This window comes from Mirounga leonina, unplaced genomic scaffold, assembly GCF_011800145.1.
Source record: "Mirounga leonina isolate KUSES-001 unplaced genomic scaffold, KU_Mleo_1.0 Mir_125, whole genome shotgun sequence".
NCBI lineage: Eukaryota > Metazoa > Chordata > Mammalia > Carnivora > Phocidae > Mirounga > Mirounga leonina.
Genome location: NW_023270305.1, coordinates 18,990,152 through 19,004,125, shown reverse-complemented (window position 1 = coordinate 19,004,125; position 13,974 = coordinate 18,990,152). Strand labels below are relative to the sequence as shown.

Genomic DNA, 13,974 nt, shown 5'->3' with positions numbered 1-13,974 from the left:
GAAGAAGAGGGAGACAGAATCTCAAGCAGACTCCACACTGGGCGGGGAGCCTGACATGGGGCTCAGTCTCATGATTGTGAGATCACAACTTGAGACAAAACCAAGAATCAGATGCTTAACCAACTGTGTCAACCAAGTGCCCCCCAGATCCCTTTTCTTAACACTACCTTATATTCTTGCACTACAAAAGATGTTCCACGCCCATCTTGTATTTTCCCTGCTTCAGCTACCCTAGTCCTAAACTCAGCCATCTATGCAAGGAGCATGGGTCCCTCTTATTGAAGACTGGAATTTAGAAACCAAGATCTGGGCACTAGGTGTGCTCATCTGCTATTGAGGTGCCACTGCTCTAAACGTTCGGTGGACAGAGCTAGTAAAGAGTTAGACCCTACAGATTAATCTTTGTACCTCCAGTAACATTAGCAGAGTGCTCTCAGCTTAGTCCATACAGGTTAAACTACTGTAAAAAGAAATTTTTAAAATATACTTATTAAGCAAGACATAATTTTCTTTCTCATTTATAAATCCAGTGATAAGTGATGCAGAGCTGGTAAAAGAGCTCTGCATTCCTCAACACACGGCATCTCTGATCTAAGATGGCAGCCCCACTTCTCCTGACCTTCTACACAATAGGAAAGGACAAAAGGCCAGGGTACACATCATTTCCACCCACATACTGTTATGCAAAGGAGTATGGGAAGTCATATGTCTGGATAAAACTAAGGTTCTATTACTAAATGAAGGATGGATAACTGGGAATAATTAGCATTCTCAGACACAGAGAATCCACTTCTGCTTTTACTATAGCAACAAACAGTATACTCTATACTTAAGCTTATCTCATTCACATGAGCTGAAATTCTGTCAAAATAAAAAATTAAGAGTAAAGTAAATAAGTAATGACAGCATAAGATTACATCCCATTGAATAAAACAGAAATCCACGAGTCCACACTCAAATAAATAAATAAGTGGAGGAATAAATAAAAAGAAGAAAAAGCTCTTCCCTATAGCAGAATACCAACTAAGATATTATAAAATCATTATAAAATTGCCACTTGGCAATCATCATAATAACTTCCCCTCTCAAGAAACATCAATAAATGTTAAAACAAGTGGATGAAAATTGGATGATAATCTCAAAGTAACTCCCCCCAAAGGCTTATTACTTACAAGGTAAAGAGTAACTTTACATTAGGGAGAAACTCCACCAACATGACCTTATTCAAGTGATCAGAGAGCATCACAGAACAACTCACAGCCTCTGACACCTGAGAGGGACACCGTGAGAAGAGTACTACAATACTTCTGGAATATTACTGTCAAAATTGTGTAACCTGAACTGAATGATGAGGAAATGTCAGAGAAACCCAAATTGAAAGACAGTCTCCAAAATAACTGGCTGGTAACCTTCAAAATCATCAACCCCACAGAAGTCAAGAGAGGCCTGAGGAACTGCTCCAGACAAAAGAAACTCAAAGGATGAGGCAGCTCAATGCTGTGCTTGGATCCTTTTGCTACAAAGGACATTATTAGGACTATTGATAAAACTTGACTGGGGTCTCGTCAGAAGGGTGGATGGTAGTTCTTCACATCTTTTTTTTTTAAGAGAGGGAGAGAGAGGTGGGGGGAGGAGGAGAGGGAAAGAGCGAATCTTTTTTTTTTTTTTTTTTAAGATTTTATTTATTTGACAGAGAGAGACACAGCAAGAGAGGGAACACAAGCAGGGGGAGTGGGAGAGGGAGAAGCAGGCTTCCTGCAGAGCAGGGAGCCCGATGTGGGGCTCGATCCCAGGACCCCGGGATCATGACCTGAGCTGAAGGCAGACGCTTAACGACTGAGCCACCCGGGTGCCCTGGAAAGAGCGAATCTTAAGCAGGCTCCACACCCCGTGCGGAGCTTGACTTGGGGCTTGATCCCACGACCCTGAGATCATGACCTGAGCTGAAATCAAGAATCAGATGTTTAACCAACTAAGACCCGCAGGCACCTTTCTTCACATCATTCTTACAACTAAATTGTTCCAAAGCAAAAAATAAATTTTTAAAAATACCATTGTCATTGACTTCATGAAATCCTACATCTTTTGCAACATTTTAAATTTTTCTTGGCCATCAGACTGCATCACAGTTAGGTTATTAGACAATCTGTGAAAGAGACCATAGTCTGCATCACAGTTAGGTTATTAGACAATCTGTGAAAGACACTAAATGCTAGTCAATGGATGAGAATAAACATAAAGTTTCCCTAAATTCTGTGAGCCATTTTAGCATATTATCGGACTCCAGGTGGGGGTCAGTAGAACCCCTGATTTATAGCCAGTCAGTCAGAACCAGACCTAAGGTTGGCATCTAAAGTAGAGGGCAGTCTTGCAGGGGTGGTTCAATATTCGCATATCAATCAAAATAATATACATTAATAAAAGAAAGGATAAGATCCCCTCAATAGATGCAGAAGAAGCATTTGACAAAATGCAGCATCCATTTTGATAAAAACCTTCAACAAAGTAAGTATAGATGGAACATACCCCAACATTATAAAGGCCATATATGAAAGACCCACACCCATAAGATCATCCTCAATGGGGAAAAACTGAAAGCCTTTCCCTATGTTCAGGAACAAGACAGGGAGGTCCACTCTCACCATTACTATTGGTACTGGAAGTCTTAGCCTCAGCAATTAGACAACAAAAAGAAATAAAAGGCATCCAAATTGGCAAGAAAGAAGTCAAACTTTCACTATTTGCAGACGACATGATACTTTATATAGAAAACGCTGAAGACTCCACCAAAAAATTGCTAGAACTAATACATGAATTCAGCAAAGTTGCAGGACATAAAGTCAATGTACAGAAATCTGTTGCATTTCTATACACCAATAATGAAGCAACCAAAAAATAAATCAAGGAATCTATCCCATTTACAATTGCACCAAAAACCCTAAGATACCTAAGAATAAATTTAACCGAAGAGGTAAAAGATCTGTACTCTGAAAACTAAAGAACACTTATGAAAGAAATTGAAGAGGACACAAAGAAATGGAAAAACGTTCTGTATTCATGGATTGGAAGAACAAACATTGTTAAAATTTCTATACTACCCAAAGCAATCTACATACTTAATGCAATCCCTATCAAAATAACAACAGCATTTTTCACAGAACCACAACAAACAATCCTAAAATTTGTATGGAACCACAAAAGACCCCAAATAGCCAAAGCAATCCTGAAAAAGAAAAGCAAAGCTGGAGGCATCACGATTCTGGACTTCAAGCTATATTACAAAGCTGTAGTGATCAAGACAGTATGGTACTGGCATAGAAACAGACATAGAGATCACTGGAACATAGTAAAGAACCCAGAAACGGACCCACAACTATATGGTCAACTCATCTTTGATAAAGCAGGAAAGACTATCCAATGGAAAAAAGACAGTCTCTTCAACAAATGATGTTGGGAAAACTGGACAGTAACATGCAGAAGAATGAAACTGGACTACTTTCTTACACCATACACAAAAATATATTTAAAATGGATGAAAGACCTAAATGTGAGACATGAAACCATAAAAATCCTAGAAGAGAGCTCAAGCAGTAATTTCTCTGACATCAGCCATAACAACATCTTTCTAGATATGTCTCCTGAGGCAAGGGAAACAAAAGCAAAAAGCAAAAAAAGGGAACTACTGGGAGTTCATCAAGATAAAAACCTTCTGCACATCAAAGGAAACCATCAACAAAACTAAGAGACAACCGACAGAATGGGAGAAGATATTTGCAAATAACATATCTGATAAAGGGTTAGTATCTAAAATCTATAAAGAACTTATCAAACTCCACACTGAAAAAACAAATAATCTAATTAAGAAATGGGCAGAAGACATGAACAGATATTTTTCCAAAGAAGACAGCCAGATGGCTAACAGACACATGAAAAGATGCTCAACATCACAGATATCAGGGAAGTACAAATCAAAACCACGATGAAATATCACCTCACACCTGTCAGAATGGCTAAAATTAACAACACAGGAAACAACAGTTGTTGGCAAAGATGTGGAGAAAGGGGAACCCTCTCTGCACTGTTGGTGGGAATGCAAACTGGTTCAGCCACTCTGGAAAACTGTATGGAGATGGCTCAAAAGTTAAAAATAGAACTACCCTATGATTCAGCAATTGCACTAGTAGGTATTTACCCAAAGGATACAAAAATACAGATTGGACAATGGAACATTACTCGCCATCAAAAAGAATGAAATCTTGCCATTTGCAACAACGTGGATGGAACTAGAGGGTATTATGCTAAGTGAAATAAATCAGTCAGAGAAAGACAAATACCATATGATTTCACTCCCATGTAGAATTTAAGAAACAAAACAGATGAACAAATGGGAGGGGGGTAAAAAAGAGAGAGAGAGAGAGGAAAACAAACCCTAAGAGACTCTTAATAGAGAACAAACTGAGGGTTGATGGGGGGAGGTGGGTGGGGGTTGGGCTAGATGGGTGAAGGGTATTAAGGAGAGCAATGGGTGTTGTATGTAAGTGACGAATCACTGAATCCTACTCCTGAAACCAATATTGCACTGTATGTTAACGAACTAGAATTTAAATAAAAATTTGAAAAAAATAAATAACATTTCTGAAATTGACACTTGTTAAAATTTATGGCATCTTAAAAAATAAAATAAAATAAAATAAAAATAAAGTAGAGGGCAGTCTTGTCGGTCTGAGCCCTTAACCTATGGTGTCTGCACTAAGTCCAGATAGTGTCAGAACTGATGTCCACAAGGAAGTGGAGAAATGCTTGGTATGGAAGACCCACACATCTGGTGTCAGAAGTGTTGTGAACAGAGGAACAGTTTTGCTTCAGAAAGGTTAAATATTGTGGTCACAGAGCTACTAAGGGACACAGCTGGGCTTTGGAGCCAAACAAATTCTAAAACCCACACTCTAGAAAATAACAAAATGAACAAAAGGAAAGCCATCTCATTATTTTATATTCACAACACATATATATGCTTACTTTTTAAAGATTTTATTTATTTATTTGAGAGAAAGAGAGAGAGAGTGCACACAAGTGGGAGGAGGGACAAGCAGATTCCCCACTCAGCGAGGAGCCCACCCTGGGGTCAATGAATTGAGCCAAAGCCAGATGTTTAACCAACTGAGCCATCCAGGCACCCCTATGCTTATTAACAGCAATAAAGAGTTAATCATAAGTTTTTGTTGTTGTTGTTGTTTTAAAGATTTTATTTATTTGACAGAGAGAGAGAGAGCATGTGCACAAGCAGGGGAGCAGCAGAGGGAGAGGGAGAAGCAGGCTTCCCGCTGAGCAGGGAGCCCAATGCGGGGCTCGATCCCAGGACCCTGGCATCATGACCTGAGCCGAAGGCAGACGCTTAATGACTGAGCCCCCCAGGTGCCCCAATCATTAGTTTTTGATGTAGTGTTCAGTGATTCATTTGTTGCATAAAGAAGAGTTGGAAGAAGAACAAAAACTGTCACATTAATTCTCACCTGTGTCTGCCTCATTGCGCGCTCCACTCGGCGTGCGCTTCCTCTGTCAAGTTTGGTCCGGAGGATCAAGGCTGATGTCTGAATGGCCCAAAACTTTGGTTGTGAAAGCAAAAACTGATGGAAGAGAATTAAAAAACAAACACAAAAAGAAGGCATGAGCTTGGTGATTCCACTCTGATTAGTACAAAATTAACTCTTCCAAAAATATCAGAATACAGCTGAATGCAGATCTGAAAATCTTCTCGGTGAAAAATAATAAAACATGTGCTGTCCAATATTTTTGTGAAGAATTTGTTCACTTGAGCAGTCATTACTTAACCTACTGGATCCAATCTATTGAATAAATCCCTTAAGGAATAAATCAAAATCTTTCCAGGTAATCAAAACAATAGGCAGACTGTATCACATTAGAAATTAATAAATCTTTTTATCTCATAGGTTATAAAAAATGTGAGAAAATAAACTACCTCAAAATATCTTTCCCAAATTTGAAATAAATCTTTAAACATTAGCCAAACTCAAACATAAAAACAAATCATTAGAAATCTGGTAACTTTTTACTTAAAATACATCCTAATTCATAGATACAAATGCAAATCAAACTTCAAGTACACGGAATGCCCAAGAATTAAGTATTTGCTCACTTAAAGGCAACAGAATGGGAGAAGGTATTTGCAAATGACATGTCAGATAAAGGGCTAGTATCCAAAATCTATAAAGAACTTACAAACTCAACAGCCAAAGAACAAATAATCCAATCAAGAAATGGGCAGAAGACATGAACAGACATTTCTGCAAAGAAGACATCCAAATGGCCAACAGACACATGAAAAAGTGTTCAACATCACTCGACATCAGAGAAATCCAAATCAAAACCTCAATGAGATACCACCTCACACCAGTCAGAATGGCTAAAATTAACAAGTCAGGAAACGACAGATGTTGGCAAGGATGTGGAGAAAGGGGAACCCTCCTACACTGTTGGTGGGAATGCACGCTGGTGCAGCCACTCTAGAAAACAGTATGGAGTTTCCTCAAAAAGTTGAAAATAGAGCTACCATACGACCCAGCAATTGCACTACTGGGTATTTACCCCAAAGATACAAATGCAGTGATCCGAAGGGGCACAGGCACCCCAATGTTTACAGCAGCAATGTCCACAATAGCCAAACTATGGAAAGAGCCTAGATGTCCATCAACAGATGAATGGATAAAGAAGATGCGGTGTGTGTATATATATATATATATATATACACACACACAATGGAATATTATGCAGCCATCAAAAAATGAAATCTTGCCGTTTGCAACTACGTGGATAGAACTAGAGGGTATTATGCTAAATGAAATAAGTCAATCAGAGAAAGACAAGTATCATATGATCTCACTGATATGAGGAATTTGAGAAACAAGACAGAATCATAGGGAAAGGGAGGGAAAAATGAAACAAGATGAAACCAGAGAGGGAGACAAACCATAAGAGACTCTTAATCTCAGGAAACAAACTGAGGGTTGCTGAAGTGGAGGGGGGTGGGAAGGATGGATGGCTGGGTGATGGACTTTGGGGAGGTATGTGCTATGGTGAGCTCTGTGAATTGTGTAAGACTGATGGATGAATCACAGAACCATACCCCTGAAACAAATAATACATGATATGTTAATAAAAAAAAATTTTTTTTAAGGCAAAAGACCTTCTTTTCTTCAATACGTATTACAGAAAACCAATCTAAAATGTACAAGAATGCTTTCTAGCCTTGGTTAGGGTAGTGAGTCCCTGATTCAGTTAAAATGCTTTCCCAGGGGCGCCTGGGTGGCTCAGATGGTTAAGCGTCTGCCTTCAGCTTAGGTCATGATCCCAGGGTCCTGGGATCGAGCCCCGCATCGTGCTCCCTGCTCAGCGGGAAGCCTGCTTTCCCTCCCCCACTCCCCCTGCTTGTGTTCTCTCTCACGCTGTGTCTCTATCAAATAAATAAATAAAATCTTTTAAAAATAATAATAAAATAAAATAAAATGCTTTCCCAGAGGGGACACCTTAATAAAAACTGGCCTAAGACAAAAGCTCAAATATGCAAGGACTAAGTCCTAACCCCAGAAAGCTGTGACAGCCATGAGCTCAGAGAATGTAGTAGAAACCATGGACTATGACTGCACATGTAGTGGGGAAAAAAGTAAAAGTTCTGGGTGAGTGAAAACGGGCAAAATGTATGATGATGCTGTAGGGACTGCGTGGTGTAATGAACAGTTTTCGCTCTCTGCTGATGATCTGGAATCCACACTGTTTCCTGGAGATCATCTACAATTGTACATTCAGTCAAGACTGCTGCGAAACAAGGGAAGATGCTTATTTGTCGGAAAGCTGACTATATCCTTGATCAGTTGCTTGTTTCTAAAAGTCAGTGCGGAAACACCCTAGTTAAATTGAGTCCAATTAATCATTCAAAACCTAGCTGCACATTAGAAGCACTTGAGAAGCTTTTGGTTGTTTTTTTTTTTTTTTTTTTTAAGTAAATCAGATCTCTGAGAGTAGCATCTGGCAACTGTGTTTTTAAAACATTCCCCAGGTAATTCGAAACCATAGCGACGTTTAGGAACTGCAAGGCTAAACCAAAACAATAAACATCAACAACCACAAAAACTTAACTCTAACAGCAGTTTTTGAGTGTTTGTGACTCCAGGAATGACTGACTTCTTCATTGAGTGACTGCCATTAGGATTTCCCAAGGACTGAATCATTCTAAATCCTTGTTTTATTACCAAAAAGTATATTCTTTAAAAAATTTTTTTAAGTAGGCTCCACGCCCAGCATGGAGCTCAATGCAGGGCTTGAATTCACGACCATGAGATCAAGACCTGAGCCAAGATCAAGAATCCGATGCTTAACTGATTGGGTCACCCAGGTGCCCCCACCAAAAATGTATATTCCTTATCAGAATTACAGAACAGAATGGGAACTGTATTATAACAAGTAATTTTTATAAGAAAGGTGCATTTATTTTAGGGTAGTCCTATTAATATTTCTTTATCAACTTTGTGCATTACACTGAAGGAAAATTTAAAACTGAGGCCTGAATAGTTATTTTTTGAACCTACTGTGTCAAATATTAAAGTATAATTTGAAGGAGTTATAAAGTCACAATAAACATTGATCTAATTATTTAAAAAATCCTAGGTACTTAACTTATTTGAAGAGCGTGTATATGTGTGTGTTGTCAAAGTTTCTGAACACAATTCACAAAACTTTATCAGCAAAAGTTAAATGGCTCTAAGAAGAGCTTTATTCAGAAATGTAAAGATAGAATTTATTTATGTGTTATATGTGATCCCCAGTTCCACTTTTTACTGTAGAGTGAATAACTGGTAAATTTTTCCCTTTCTTAGAATTCTTCAATATTATCTCTTGAATAAAATTTGCATTAACGTTAACGGGAAAAAAAAATAACTATTAGGATGAGATAATACAAGTATTTGTTTTTGGTCAAATTCATTTATCACTCCAAATTCTTATTAAGAGTTAGGAGGAGGGGGGCACCTGGGTGGCTCAGCCGGTTAAGTGTCTGGCTCTTGGTTTCGGCTCAGGTCATGATCTCATGGTCCTGGGATCAAGCCCCAGGGTCGGGGTCAGGGGTCCGCGCTCAGTGGGGAGGTCTGTTTCTCCTTCTGCCCCTCCCCCTGCTCGTGCTCATGTGCTCTCTCTCTCTCAAATAAATAAATAAAATCTTTAAAAAAAGAGAGAGAGAGAGCAGGGGGTCTTTAATTCTATCTCATTCCTTACAACTCCTTACTGTACCACCGTGTGAGTTACCTCCCTTGGTCCCTAGAGACATGTGAATTTTCAACTCTGGATCAAGGCCAACCCCCTTACAATAAAAAGGAAAATGAAGCACCAACAGGTTAAGCCACTTGCTCTGTATCACACCTTCATTAGTAGCAAAAGCTGATTCTAATACTTGGTCTCTTGATCCCCAGAACAACATCTTTATAGTGTTTTTTCAACACTTTCCCCAGATATGATCACCCCCTGGAAGTGATGATACTACCCAGGAAACTCTGGTCAAGCAACGTAAGCAGCGGACTCAGTAAAGAACGCTGGGAAACTGCTCTGCTAAGGGGAGCAGGAGAAGGAGAGTGAACGAATAAGGGAGGAGGAGAATCAATAGATGGGGTCCTACCAAAGTGTATTCATTCATTAATTCACTTGAGCACCTACTCTGTACAAGGCCATGTGCACAAGGCCCCAGGGACAAACTAGTAAGCAAGACAGACAAGGTCCCCGCGGTCACGGAATTTACATTCTAATGCAATGTCCATTAGGTAATCTCATCGTTGTATAACTGTGCAAATTAAATTATTTTATCCCCTTGAGGTAGACGAACCATGAGAGACGATGGACTCTGAAAAACAACCTGAGGGTTCTAGAGGGGAAGGGGCAGGGGGGATGGGTTAGCCTGGTGATGGGTATTGAGGAGGGCACGTTCTGCATGGAGCACTGGGTGTTATGCACAAACAATGAATCATGGAACACTTCATCTAAAACGAATGATGTAATGTAGGGGGATTAACATAACAATAAAAAAATTAAAAAAAAATTTTATCCCCTTGAAATATACTTTACCAGATTAACCTATAACTGTATCTTGTTAGCCTCCATTAACTAAAATCTACGAGAAAGGGCACCTGGGTGGTTCAGTCGTTAAGCGTCTGCCTTCGGCTCAGGTCAGGATCCCAGCGTCCTGGGATCAAGTCCCACATCGGGCTCCCTGCTTGGCGGGGAGCCTGCTTCTCCCTCTCCCACTCCCCCTGCTTGTGTTCCCTCTCTCGCTGTGTCTCTCTCTGTCAAATAAATAAATAAAATATTTAAAAAAAATAAAATAAAATCTACGAGAAAAATGGCTTCATCAACATAAGTAGGTGTATATGGCACTATATAAAGACACATAAGGTAAAATACATTAAAGAACTATTTAAAATGCGTAACACTGTTTGATCTCAAATACTTTCAAAGGAAACAACTCTTTTCATAAAGTAAATCTGCAAAGTGATTCTACTACCCACAATGGGTCGCATCACTGCCTTACTTTCTCTTCACCCGATTAAAGGGACTGTCTCTGTACCTTTGTGACAGGACGGAAGAGCATGGAGGGAAGGGCTCTGTAGCACAGTGGGAACATTCTCCAAGCCAGCCAGAGCTTGTGCAGAATCCCAGCTCCACCACGTGAGAGGAGTCACTGGGTGACCTTGGGACGTTTCAGGGTCTCACTTTCCTCCTCTCTAAAACAGGGGTAACTATCTCTCACAGGTTGTGAGGAGGATTAAATATGAATTAGGTAAAACTTAACAAGCCTCTGAGAGTACCCACTGAAGTGGCCCCCTCCAGATTTCCCCTCCTGAATGCTTTCTCTCACCCCTAACAGAAAATCACCACCCTAACCTCTGATAGGGTTCACGACACACTACCCCCAAAATATGGCACCTGAGCATATTGAATATTTTAAGCCAAAGGAGTCTGAGGAAACAGCAGAAGCAGGAAGATCACTCTGACCTTCCCCCTGTCCCTCTGCCCTGAAGCAGGTCATAAAACCCTGCTGTGAGAGCGTCCTCCCTACATCCTATACCCGGAGGAAAAGAGCATCCTTTACACCTACACCTTACACTCTCTGACCTAGCACATTCCTCCATGATGCCCACTCTTCATCAAACCGAGCATAAACATACTCAAGTTTAACTGCTTCTTCAGGTCTTTGTTTCCTTATGAAGCCTCCCATGTCACAAAAAAAATCTGTATTAAATAAATCTGTGTGCTTTTCTCATGTTAATCTGTCAGGTTAATTTGCAAACCCAGCCCTAAGAAGGTCCAAGAAAACTTATCCTCCCCTACAGCTCCCAACCACACTGATGAAGCGCTTGTCAGAGTTAAAACCCAGCTTTAAGGTTTGCACACCAAATAGGGGAGGTATTTTCCTCAGAAAAATAACAAATGCGCTGGCATGAGAACAAGAGTTTGCCTGAGACTTTTATGCGAAGGTCAAGCAAAACATTCTCACTGAACACTGAGAGTAAAATGCAATCTTACAGACATTTGAAAAGCTTTACAGAAGGAACTGGCCGAATAATGGCATCACTGAAGAATGCATTTATCTTATATCTGTTTGGCCAGGACACTTGGGAAAGTCTTTCTAGAAGGAGGTAAATTCGGATAGGCTGTGTTTAATATATTTTTAGAACACTGCTGCCCACAAGGTAAGTCAATCATAATTAGGTAAGAAAAAGAAAATTCAGTGGGGGAATATCTGCTACAACGCTCTACCAACATGAAGAAAATGCTATTTTTAAGAAATAACCGATCTAATAGTTCAGGAAGCAAACCCAATGGAGGGAGCACCAACCTACCTACCCAGGCAGCAAGCCGGCTGGTGAGAACTGAAGCGCGTCTGTCCAGATGGATGGGCAGAGCTGATCCAGAGTCTCCACTGCATCCTTGGCCAGAGTTACTCTTAATTCCACTCAATTCAGGACCTGAGAATGACCACCTACCGCCTCCTGCTGGCTCTGCCTCACCCTTCGGGGGTCAGCTCAAATGCCACTTTCTCGGAGAGCCTTTCTCAACCACTTTCCCTAAGTATCTCCATCTCTACCCCATGATTCTCCACCACTGCATGCAGGTTGGCTCCTTCAGCGCAGAGGTCCCAACTATTCCGTTCCCTAGCGCCTTCTGTACAGCCTGGCATACTGAGAGCACTCAGAGAGAGAGAGAGAGCGCGCACAGAGAGAGAAAGAAAGGGACAGAGAAGGGATTTTATGTTTGTCATCATTTACACAGGGGCAAAAGGGTATGTACAAAGATGCTTCTTCTGAAAAAGAAATGTAAATCAACAGTGACTAGCACTTATGAAAATCACCTGTCACGTTTTTTTTTCCTGACATTCCCTCAATAGATTTGGGAAAATACTCTCTCCCCAAGGACACAACATAGTAAATAATAAATGGGTATCATGAAATAATATTTTTATTACTATAATCCAGGTACACAGTGGCTTATATAGGCTTTTGTGAAGCAGCTCAGAAACTTAAACATTATAGTATTTTTTCTTTACAACAATATGCTCCGAATGCCAAATAAAATAAGCTTACAAGCCTTTTGAAAATAAGTCATTGCTAAATTCTGGCATACGACATAATTTTAAAGAAGAGGTGTGGCAAAGTGGAAAAATGCACTGAAAAAAAGAGCTGGACTCTAGACCAGACTCTCCACCAATTAACTGCATAAGCCTTTGGAAAAGTACTGACCATTTTAAGCCCTCCTCTTCCTCATTTACACAATGATGGGATTCGATCTGATGGTCTCTAGGGTTGCTGTCAGCTAGAAAGTTTTAATAAAATTCCATTTGTTTTAGGGGCGCCTGGGTGGCTCAGTCATTAAGCGTCTGCCTTCGGCTCAGGTCATGATCCCAGAGTCCTGGGATCGAGCCCCGCATCGGGCTCCCTGCTCAGCAGAGAGCCTGCTTCTCCCTCTCCCACTCCCCCTGCTTGTGTTCCCTCTCTCACTGTCTCTCTCTCTCTCTCTCTGTTGAAAAATAAATAAAATCTTAAAAAAAAAAATTCCATTTGTTTTATAGCAAAGAATAAGTTTCCAAATAATTCATTATGATACTTTGTACAAATCCACAAATTAAGGTGAATTCCTTCCCAAACTAGCTTGGGTTCCTCCACCTTCCCAGCCATTCTCTATATGCCCTTAAATAAGTGGATTAACTTCTCTTGCACCAAGATATGTCTTATCTACAAAGAGAAAAAAAACTGGACTAAATGGTGACCAAAACTTATTCCACCTACAAAATTCTGTCATGATGAAGGGAAAATAATGACATGAACTCCCAAGTTCATCTTTGTGGAATTTGGGTTATTTTATATTTTTAATTAACACTAATTTGATTGTAATTATAGACTTCATATTCACCAAAATGCCCCACATAGGTTATTAAAAGCCAATTAAAGTTCTTCACTGTCCAATATAAGAGAGAAATACTTGAGAACATTTAAATTTCTCAGATGTCAAAAATTAGTAAAATAAATGAATATTTTCACAAATACCAAATAGTAACTCATCAGATCAGGAATAGTGAGGTGTCTCACATAGACAAGGCTAAATAAGCACACAGTTTCAGCTTTGATGATGAGAAGCAGTGAGTGACTGAATATATAGTACCTAAGTATAAGCTGGTTCAATTTTTTACTAGCCTAGGATTCTAGCCACCAGTTATTTATGTGAGCAAAAAACAAAATACATCAGAGATTAACAGATTGTGGAATTCCATTGACTGTTCTATGTTCATGGCAGATATCTGATGACGCCTTTGTATAGATGAGGAAATCTGGGCATTAAAAAAAGCATTCTCACTTAAAAAAAAAAAAACAGACAGAAAAGCATCCTCAAAAAATTAAACATGGGATTACACATGATCCA

General features: G+C 39.8%; 1 protein-coding gene across 5 annotated transcripts in view; it reads right to left on the bottom strand.

The window, feature by feature from the left end:
• The window catches only part of TTC27 (tetratricopeptide repeat domain 27), a 167,943-nt gene that overhangs the window by 94,180 nt on the left and 59,789 nt on the right, over positions 1-13,974 (bottom strand). For 4 of the 5 annotated variants that reach the window (XM_035000887.1, XM_035000884.1, XM_035000888.1 and 1 more), the window contains one exon: positions 5,514-5,627. The exons of the other annotated variant lie outside the window; for it this stretch is intronic. In XM_035000887.1, the coding sequence (XP_034856778.1) occupies positions 5,514-5,627 (114 nt within the window). The remainder of the gene's footprint in view (positions 1-5,513; positions 5,628-13,974) is intronic. 5 annotated transcript variants of the gene reach the window in all.